General features: G+C 41.2%; 1 protein-coding gene across 2 annotated transcripts in view; it reads right to left on the minus strand.

Moving 5' to 3' along the window:
- The window catches only part of gfra2b (GDNF family receptor alpha 2b), a 69251-nt gene extending 58412 nt beyond the window's left edge, over nt 1–10839 (minus strand). Inside the window, exons 1-2 of one of the 2 annotated variants that reach the window (XM_079551230.1) lie at nt 10102–10839; nt 8569–8868 (exon numbers count right to left, since the gene is read on the minus strand). In XM_079551230.1, the coding sequence (XP_079407356.1) occupies nt 8569–8868; nt 10102–10165 (364 nt within the window). In that variant the 5' untranslated portion in view covers nt 10166–10839. The remainder of the gene's footprint in view (nt 1–8568; nt 8869–10101) is intronic. The other variant, XM_079551229.1, reaches the window with a different exon arrangement.
- Between the last annotated feature and the right edge of the window lie 264 nt (nt 10840–11103).

An 11103-nucleotide genomic window follows, 5' to 3' on the forward strand; every position in this document is an offset into this window, starting at 1 on the left:
CACAACAGAATATGTCGGGGTATAGATGAACATGGTGAGGAAACCCCATTGTAGGAGCTGTCTGCACCGGGAGCAGCAGACCAGCCGCAGTTGCATGGCACCGACACAGGGCGCTCAGAGGAGGCGCTCAGAGGAGGCGCTCAGAGGAGGCGCTCAGAGGAGGCGCTCAGAGAAGGCGCAGCAGAGACGCCACGCCTCCATCAGGCAGCCAGAGGACAGAACCCACACAACCACAGCAAACCACTGCTCCAGAGGCAGAGGGCCCCTTCAGAGGAGCCTGGGCAGGCCAAGAGGTGTGTACGCTGTGGGGCAGGTCACAAGCTGTGCAGTCTCTCTTATCTCCTCCTCCCTCGATGCATTTACAACACTTTTTACACACCAACAGGAGTCAAACTGCTGCATTCATCCTCTGTGAGTTAAACACTGTCCTGAGAGAAAGAGCAAAAAGTGATGTTCTGTTTACATCATTTTTGTGACTTAATATTTTGTATTAACATATTAATGGCGACACATAAACAAGTAGCAACCAGTGTTAATTTTGACAACATATTTTATTTTAGTTTTAGTCTTAGTCTTTTGACTAAAATGTAATTTAATTTCAGTCAAGATTTAGTCAAAAAAAACTTTTCAATTTTAGTCTAGTTTTAGTCGACTAAAATTGGATGTCAATTTAGTCGACTAAAATGAAGACTAATTTAGTTGACTTATATTTATAATATTCATTATAATCATATTTAATCGTGGTCCTTGACTTCATGGAGCTGCTCCACATGAATAAAGCACAAACCTGTTCATTTGGCAGTGAATTTAAATGATATGAGGCTTTTTCAGTCTGTCAATAGAAGTTTGGATGATTTTAGTCTCTCCTTTTCATTTTTATTTAGTCTTATTTTAGTCGACTAAAATATCTGGACATTTCAGTCATAGTTTTAGTCTCATGAGAAAGTTTTAATTTAGTTTTAGTCCTATTTTAGTCGGCAAAAATATCACTTTGACTAAAATTAAGACTAAATATTTTAGTCAACGAAATTAACACTAGCAACTTCCTCTCTCTTTGTACAGCTGCCTTTTTCTGCTAACTGCATTTGTGGATTCTGTTCTCTGTTGTGCTGGATGCTTTTGTACATCTTTGTCGTGTTTTCGAGGGGTTCAGCCAGAAGAAAGCAGTTTTTTTTTTTTTATTAAACAGCTAGCTTATGAGCTAAAGACATTTGAGATACACATTTCTTCTTCTGAAACACTGAAGAGGAACCAAGAGCCCCTCACAGCTGCTCCGGTTTCTCCTATCTCTCACCACAGCGGTGCAGAAGCTCAGGACTAGCACCTGAACACTATTTTGTTGTACGGTTGTGACAAATAAAGCACTTACAAACTTACTTAGTTTTACCCCAACATCATGCTACTCCACATTTGATAAAATAGTCTATAAAAAGGACAGCCTCTTAAAAAAACTCGTCAAGGATGTCTCCATTGTCTGATTTGATAGTCTAAAGAGGACGGCGGACAAATAGACACTACATGTTGAGGAAATAGGCCAATGATTTCTGTTCTGGGCTTAATGGACCCACAACTGCAAACATTTCAACAACCCTGCATAAACAGCTCACATCAATAACACAATGATGGCTCTTAAATCTCTCGAGTCTTATTTGTTTGACAGTGGGCCTTAATGGAAGTGTCAGACTGCTATTTATTGTCAGTGTTTCTCTTCATGCTGTGCTGCCAGGATGCTCAAATATCAGCAAATGTGAATAATCTCTAAAAGGCCTTTTGATGTGGAAGACAGCAGTTTGACCTCAGTGTATGAAAGCGCCTGTGCATTGTGACTTTAATGGATGGAAAGTACGAGGGAGCGCTCAGATAAGTGGAGGCTTGATGCTCCTCTGATCCTGTCCCTCTGAACTCCCCTTTCCCTTTGCTCCTCGTCTGGAACCCCCTCCCTCTCTCTCCCCATCATCATTTTCTGTCAGCACACCTTGATCTAACTCCCTTATCGCACTTTTTTCTATATCTGTGCCTCTCCTTCCATGTTTTTCGCTCAACCTTTGTCAAATCCAATTCACATAAACAACCCTGTTTAGTCAGATAATAAAGAGCAATTGTTTTTCTAGGCAAGTCAGTCTTGTATATAGTCTATGTATATTTTTCCACATTTGAGAGAGCGCTGGGTCTCAACTGTGATTGCAAATTGGTTTGGTTACAATCCTACTACTTCTGATGACGCTGCATACAATGTTACAGTGAATGCCTCAAACACAATAACTACCTCCTTTGTCAGTGCAATAAACAGCATGTGTTGTAGACCAGAAATGTAATATAGAGTGATTTAGCTGTGGTCTTATTTATCTGCGTCAGTCCTTTGGCTGCTGAACAGCATTATGATGACTGAGTGCACCCTGAGAGCATAACATGCAACAAGGTTTAATTTTAAGAACATTTATCTGCTGAAGCTTTAACTGGGGCAGCACATGAGAGGGAAACATCTCACGCCTCCTAATTGAGATGTCACAAATTTACCATGTTTACCTAAATCTAAATCAAAGTTAGCTGCTGCCACACGCCACAGGCCAAAATACTGTTTGGCACACAAGGTTATGATCCACTTTGAAAAATCATTTAGATTACACAAGAACGGCGTGCTTTTACAATCATGAGCAAACTGCAACAGCCTATCCAGAGCCCACACATGTGTGAAGGACACATCATCCCATCAATAAGCAATTAATGGCTCCATTTAAGAAGAAACATGCAAACAAAAGACTGGTGCTAATGTAACTCCTATTTCACGACATCCTGAAATACACATATTCTTTAGTTCTCCAGTATTTACTGAGAACAACACATTTGTTTAGTGTGTGTGTTCTTTTGTATTAGAGTGTGATATCTATTATAAAAGCTTTGAGAAATGCTAAAGCGGAGTCAAAGGCAAGATCCTGGTTGGTGGTGGTTGAAGAGGCCAATGGCACAAACTGGCAGCCTCGCTTCCATCAGTCTACCCCAAGGGGGCAGCTGTGGCTAAGATAAGACAAGCCTTTATTGATTTCACAATGGAGAAATTCACTTGTTACATCTCAAGAAACACTCAGGGTTTGCAAAATAGACAGGAAATGAAATAGTAAATAGAGGTATTTTTTATACAATGGATAAAAAAAAAGCTTTAAGGGGCAAACAGTATAAATAATTAAAACAAAAGTAGCTTATCACCACTAAGTATGAAGTGAATGCATAATGACTTCAGTAAAGCGCAGAGTGAAGAAACATGTGGCAGGAGAGCCCTTCAGTGAGCTTTGACAAAAGCTGAAACAGCACCTTTCTGTCAGGCATGTTACATGTTTAATCCAGTCAAACCCTCCTTTGATTGTTTTTATAAAATTTTAAAAAAAAATCCTTTAATTACCTATGCACCAAATAGCATAATTGGAGTTTACCACTTTTCTTTAATGCTTCTGTTTCCAGAAGATGTTTGTAGATGACTGTAAATAATTGTATAATTTTTTGGGAATATTATACCTTTAGTGTCTTTATATGACTGGCCTTTGTGTCTGCACAGGTTTCCTCCGGGTACTCCAGCTTCCCTTACCAGTAAAAAAAAACATGTAGGTGAATGCCCCAGCCAAGTGATATTGACCATCAGCCTGCTCCATGGGTTCCCATCTCGCCCTCTGATGCTGACGCCCCAGCGGCATTGAAGGATCGGTCAAATGCAGCGGGACAATAAAGTGAACCTAACATCCACACTGTTCTGTCCTCAGTGTTGTGGGGTCGAGTGCAAGCATAAATATATGATGAAGCACTATGATGATTTGCGCACTGGTATTTATGGACATTATGCAACAATTTCAATACTTTTTTTTGTGCTGTCATTCATATAAATCCAATTTTAACTTTTCACTTCAACAAAACTTAGGATGTATAAAAACATAAAACTTACCAGATACTAGTTAGTTACCCTCTCTACATTTAAAATAAAAATTATACAGCTAGCTCAAATAAATTACTAATATCTAATTATTATTTTTTTGAACGTGTTTTAATGTCAACTCATTTACTAGTACTTTTTTTTTTCACAGGAACGGACAAAATTACCTTCAACTTTGAAAATGGCGTCAGCCGCACTGTCCCAATTCTGCAATTTTTGCACACTTGTGACCTGCGCACTCGAACCCTTGCGTGCACTTCAAACAAGTGCACGCTTCGCAGAGGAGGGTAGTGCATGAACATGAACAGCTCTGGCACTTTAACAACATTAAAGCTAAAAACCACAAATGTCATTGAAAGCTTTGATGCCAATTACCAGTATAGGTTTGTCTATATTTCTTTATGTTGAACAAACTAAAATAACGTCATGATATCTATATATGAGAAAAAACATACTCCAGTAGAAACTTTGAGCTCTGTAGGTTTGCAAAGCAGCAAGCTTCATATCATTTTCTCCAGTTTCAGTCAATAATCTCAGATTTGTCTGATATACCGTATTTCTCAAGTTACCAGATAAAATCACTGTGAATTATTTATTAGGTCATTTATTTATAAAGTAGTTTTTTCTTTTTTAATTCATTTGTTTGTTTTACTTTTTCCTCTTGAGATAGTATCCTGAAAAACATAGTGCCAAGGTTAATACTGGTAGTGGTGAGGTCATGCTGCCTTCATGTGGTCTCATAATTATGGTAAATACCACTTGTCAAAATTACACACGAACGCCACTTCGTCTCGTATTTGCCCCAGAGAAACCTGGAAAGAACTCCCAGGATGAGATGACCTTTGACCTTTCAACACAACAGAGATAATACATTTTTTAAACCTTTCAGCATTATGAAGCCTACATAATGCATTTAGCCATTATTAGCTGCTCAATTTTAATATCGTCCACTTAACGTCAAGGAAAAAAAGGCCAAACATTATGTGTTTTACTGATCAAAGCAGATACAGAGTTAGGTCAGCGGTTTGTAGACGACTTTCTCACATCAAAGTGATGGTCTGTAAGTTTGCAAAGTGAGGAGAGATAGAGTGACATCTAAAAGTATAACAATCAAATTCCTCCCCTCTTTAATCAGAAAGCCCTTCTTACTTTGCAAAATGAAGAGAGCGGGAACAGGATTTTCAAAAGTTAACAATCAAGCTCCTCCCCCTGCCTCCTGATTGGCCCTGACAGATTGGTTCACAGGAAAAGCTCGTCTCATTGGTCAACATGGGAGGATACTAGACTCTGATTAGTTGCTGAGATCTGGGAAGTAGGGACCTTACAAAAAATACTGCAAGACCAGGAGGTTAATTTTGCACATTTTATAACATTTGTAAAACATGTAGACTTCCATACTATCACTTTAATAATATTTGTTTTTAGAGTATTGGGGTGTGTTTTTTGTAATGTTTCACTTTACTACAACACAAAATCACTTGAACACAATGCACTTTTAACTTCCACTTCACACCTGAAAAGGATCATCTTTACCAGAGCCCATGAACGCGGCATTAAATATGTTGAACCACTCATTTCAGTAAAGAACGGTCCTGTAATTGTGATTCCAGGTAAAAACGTACTTTAGAGCATTCATTTAGAAGATACTCTTAGTTGTTTTTAGTTTATTTGTTCGGTCAACATATGTCATGTATTTTCCGTGATCTTGTACAACACACAATAAGAATACATGTTTTTTAAGTGCTAAATGATTCCTCACTGACAGGGTTTAGGTTGAAGTCGAGGCAGAAGTGCTCTCAGCACAGACACTCAGAGACCTCCATTTTATTAAGTTTTTTTTGTAACAAACGCGGTCATGTGTAGTTATAAGATTAATTTAATCTTTCAACACTTTTAACACTGAAGCCTTTTATAGAGGTACTTTTGTAAGTGAATAAGATCATCCTGTCCAGGGACTGAAATCCGCCTGGCTCATGACATCATCTGTTAGCAGTGACGTGCCGTGGGGTTTCAGTCTGGGCCTTCAGCAACAGCCTGGGTTCACTCACTCAGACGCATATAAACTGATGGACGATAGAAAGGTGTATTGATAAAGCAGCTTTTTTTTACGTGCCATTATGTTCGCTAAAGGATGGATCAACAACGCAAACCAAAGCAGCGGTGCCTCCGCCCCCAAACAAAAGAAACAAAAACCAACAAAACAAAAACCTTTGGGAACACTCGTAGTATACAGCAACACGTGACAGCGTATTATAACCTGGATGTCTCGCTTGCCTGCGAGACATCCAGAGATCAACCCAAACGCAAAATCCAAAGTAACAAAAAGATCCTAGACTCACAGTTTGGTGCTATATACCCAGGGATGCCTTTTTAGCGCTCGTAGTGCTGTACCTGTTCCCTGCCTGAGTCCCAGCACAGCTGACGCAGGGAAACTCTTCTCCTGTCCGGGGGGCCAAGCTTCTACGTCCCGCTGTCGTTCCCGCTGCTTTGCTATTGAAGCTCTTCATGAGGAAGTGGCCCCAAATATCCGTAATTAATAAATCCACTTCATTTTTCCTCATTCAGACATTTCACAACAGAAATGTTTTGTTTATCCGGCTGAGTTGAGCTGCGCTTGTTCTGATGTTTTGGAAAGTCTTGCCCATGCGCAGTTACATGAGTGGTTTTCCCCGGCGAGGAAAGTGAAGGGGCTGAGACGCAGCAGGGCCTGGGGGACGCGCTGCCATTGTTAGCTGAATTTTGATTGGCTGATAATTCTGTCAGTCATGTTGAGTGTCACTCATGAGTGCGGCCTGACAACACAGGGGTTTCTCAAACTGTGGAGCAGGCCCTCCAGAGGTGTTTAAGGCACTTTTTGGGTGGGAAATTACAGTTACAAATGAAGAGTTCATTTGCAAAAGCAGATATCTCCGTTTTGAATTTTTTTCAAAATCGTTTTGGATATTTGTTATTGCGCGCAACAGATGCCACTTATGAAGCTAAAGTTGTGTGAATTTAGTTAAGAACAAGTGACTTCATATTTTTATGGCACTGAAACAAATCTGGTAATGAAAAACACTGCTGTGTAAAGAGAAATGTTGAAGCATACGTTGAGTTTTTTCAATGGCACTTATCTGTTTTTAACTTTAATAATATAAATATACTATTAAGACATTTTACACTTCTTTTTTCTTCATTTGGCCAGGGCTAGCAAAGAAGGCCCTGACGGCACACCACTGTTTGTTTGTTCTCATTAGAATCTTTGCAATGCCCCTGATTAAATAATATAAAATGCATAATCCCATTGAAGTATAGTGGAGCATTACAAACACCTATCCCAAAATGACCATGGCTGCTGGATTTTTATTCTTAATTAGCCCAAAAATGAAACGTTAAGGCATTATTTCTCTCCCAGGGCTCACTTCACTGTATGAACTAATTAATTGCACCTCATATGCACCCTTTGTTGTCAGTGTGGCAGATGACAATTTTTCCAAAGAGAAAACTACTTTAGCGGTCAGTGTGTGCAATCCTGGCTACTTTTTAGATGTTTTTTTAAAGTTTGGTTTTGAAGCCCTCGATGGTTGTATGTCTTTATACAGTCACTGTGTAGTGGCCTTCACAACAAAAGCTGATTGTCCAAAAGCAGAGTGACAGAAACTATGCTGTATCTTTGCTCTAACTCCACCTTCATGTCTGCCCTGTGTGTGTCCCCTAAGGTCCGTGTGTTTATGTAAGCCACTACAGACACATCAGAGTGGGTCTGAGAACAAAGCAAGAGCTCTCCTAATGAGCAGTGCCACTGCTGGGACCCAAACTAGGCCAGCAGCAGGAAGGCCAGAGTGGAGCTGTGAGTCGGAGCTGCTGACACAGACAGAAGGCAGTGCATGACCAAGCCCAGCCGATCGTCAGGTGTCTGGGGTGACTCCAATCCCTCCATTGTCAGGGAATGGTTCAGCTCATGTGCTCTTGGCTGAGAGACTTCTGAGTAGTTAAAAAATCTTTAATTTCCAAATGCTGTCCAGATGAATACTTTTGAAACCCTGGTTCTGATTTCTGCTATGTTGGTGAAATTGTTGTATAGTGAGTTAAATACAAATAAAATGCTGCTTGGCTCATACATTGGAAGAGAATTTGAACACATTTTCAAATGTGTAAAATTTGAATTTATGAAGGGAAAAAAAGTAGATTTCTTCTTTTAGATTTTTTCTCTTTTTTTTTCCGGTTCTGATGTAGAACAGAGAGAACTTCATGGAACTCTGACTCATTAATATTTCATTGGTAAAAATGAAATAGAAAAATCAAAAGTTGAACCTTCAATAGCAGCAAATTGAAAAAAATAGTAAAACGGAAAGATTGTTTTAATTATTAAAAATCTTAAATATCATAATGCTAACAATATAAAATATGGTGCCATAATATGTCTGTCAAATGTGTTACACAATTTCCACGTCCATTTCCGTGTTATTTTTTGCATTATACTTTAAGATCCATGCAGAAGATAAAATTCCCTTTGAGGACAATAAAGTACACCTTAACCTTGACTATATATATATAATCCAAACATAAGTGCTAAACAGTTTGGCTTTTATCTGACAGTATATGCCGATGCAGAGGCACAACTCAAAAGGCAACAGGAGGCTTAACAGCCTCAGAGTGTGGCACCTTACCCTCTGTCAGGCCCAAGTGAATGCTCCAGTAGTTCTGGAGGCACTGAAGCTCCTTCTTCATGCCTCTCTTGCAGCGGCAGTCATACAGTGGCGAGTCCTGAAGTACCTCTAGCGCCCCCTGGCACTCTTTGGAGGCCAGCATGGCACTGCGCTCCTTGTCCCCTCCAGAGAGGCACTGACGCATGATCCGGTAGCGGGAGCTGCACTGGCTGTTCTGGTTGCACATTTCCGAGGCTCTGACACAGTCCAGAGGTTCTCTCCAGCCAGGAGGCACCAGCTCGAGGTCACACACCAACACATCTGCATGGAGACCACAGAGACAAATTAGAACGTACTCTTCAGGCTCTGCCGCTTCTTATGTGAGCGAGCCAGCTATAGTAATTATTTAATGTTCATACCGGGCCATTTCACATACAGTATCAGCTGGGATTTCCCTGTCAAAGGCAAAAGCTTTTATTTTGCATTTTTGAAGGCTGTCTCAGTCTCTAAAAGCTGCCATCATTGCCAGGCTTCTTTCAGCTTACAGCCAAGACCAATTACATGGAGCTGCATCACAGATTTCCATAAGAAAGCCACAAAGAAGCAGTGGCCACTGTCAAGCTAATATGTTTAGCTCATGGATTCATACTCAAAGGGTCGCTTCATGAGTTCAAAACTACACATCTTAAGTTATTTATTTAGTAACAAGTATAATCTAAAGTGATTGTTTCCATAGTAACAGAGAACGAGGATAATGTTTTTTTCTCCCCAAACTGATATGTTATTGTTGCTGATGCCTCAATACAGCCGCTTTGGAAAAGTGCGATGTACCATTTATGCGACTTTGACATTTATTAAACCAATTATAAGATTTGTTTAAAGCTCAAGATTACGACACTCTTTACAGCTAGTCCCGCTCTGTTTTACCAGCAGCAAGTTCAGGGAAAGCGAGAAACAAAAAGAGAAAAGTGGATCCTCACGAAATGAAAACGGCAGGAGGAGCACAGTGTTTACAGGTAGCCTTTAGCAGTTCAACAGCCTCCACAGCCTCGCACTGGACGAAGCCTGGCAGGTGGGATCAATGAACTGAGTGTCACAAAGACTAGAGAGAGATTCCTAAGACAGAAAGCATCGAGATGAGTGTTTACCTCCACAGAGTCGCGCGAGAAAGGAGCAGCGCAAACTAACCAGAACAAGGAAGACTCAGGGGGACAGGGCAGCTCCAGCACCAAGGACAGCGCCACATCCCTTACACTGCGCTCTAACGCATGAATACTGATGACCTTTGGCAGCGCGCGGGAACACAGGGCTGCAGCATTAGGATTGGAGACTAGCCCTGAGTATCCTTCTCCGATAAACTGAATTCAAGTTTGTAAGCGCGCTGACATTCAGCATGTGTAACGCACTGAGGAAACCAATGCACATTTGAACGACAAAAACGTGACCAAAGAGCTGCACTTAAGACTATAAAAACAATTCAGCTCCAAGGCCAGTCCCGTGACCCTGGCCCTAAATCTATAGATTGTACTGCAGGTGGTTGTGTGCGTTACTTACCGACAAGAAACACCAAAGTGATCAGATTGAGCGAGCTCATTTTGGGTGTAATTTCAGCGGTCATGAGCAATGAGTAAAGTGGTTTCCCGCGCTGTTTCCTCCACTCCCACCGTATTCAGGCAGTTTGTGCTTGGTTTGGGGCTACGATACAGGAGAGTAAAACTGTCAGCCACATACTGGACCAGGCATGCACCTCTGGGGTAAGTCTCAGCCAGACTTCGGCTCTCCGTGACACGGTGGCTCCACTCAGAGCTGCGCGGAGGGACGTTCGCTCGTTGAGAAGAACTCCTTAAGGATTTGGTCCAGAAAAGACATTTCCTTCCATAAGCTTTAGGAGGTGTTTCGCACTCAGGTGTGTTCCTTAAAATGTCATTCAGCTTCAACACCAACTTTTGGAATAACTGTCGAGGCAGTGCGGCTAAATCACAGCAGAATGCTTACGGAGTGCATCTTCAGTCTTTATATTCCCTCCATCGGGGCGAGCCAAAATCTTCCAACAAAAGCCTTTGTATAATCCACTACCGAATGCGTAAACTCCGGCTGGAGACAGCGCGTGCAGCGGAGCTTTCTCCAAATGCCTCGTGCGCTCGATCACGACTGAAACGCGTGCTGACGGTAAAAGCATGGTCCCGTCGCAGTCTCCGCTCAAGCGCCCTCCTCCTCTCGACTCTGCTTCTTTTTTTCTATTTTTTTCTCACCAGGTCAGCTATCCGCGAGCCTTGAGCTGTGTGCCGACCCTTCCGCGTGACCCTGGGAGATTGCAGGGCTCGATGAGGCAACAAAACAGACACTGGTGAACTCTATAGAATACAATCTCTGTTCAAACTACTCGTATGTGACACAGCCTTCAGTTCCTCGATGAAGGCAGATCAGTAACGAGACATGAGCTTAATGTTGTATTTGTTATATACTCATAACTTGTTGGTAACTTGTGCACTATACACTCCAAGCGCATTAAGGTGAATATGAGAGTGTTTGAAAACTGTGAATTGTATATTATAG

This window comes from Gobius niger (assembly GCF_951799975.1).
Source record: "Gobius niger genome assembly, chromosome: 2".
Lineage (NCBI taxonomy): Eukaryota > Metazoa > Chordata > Actinopteri > Gobiiformes > Gobiidae > Gobius > Gobius niger.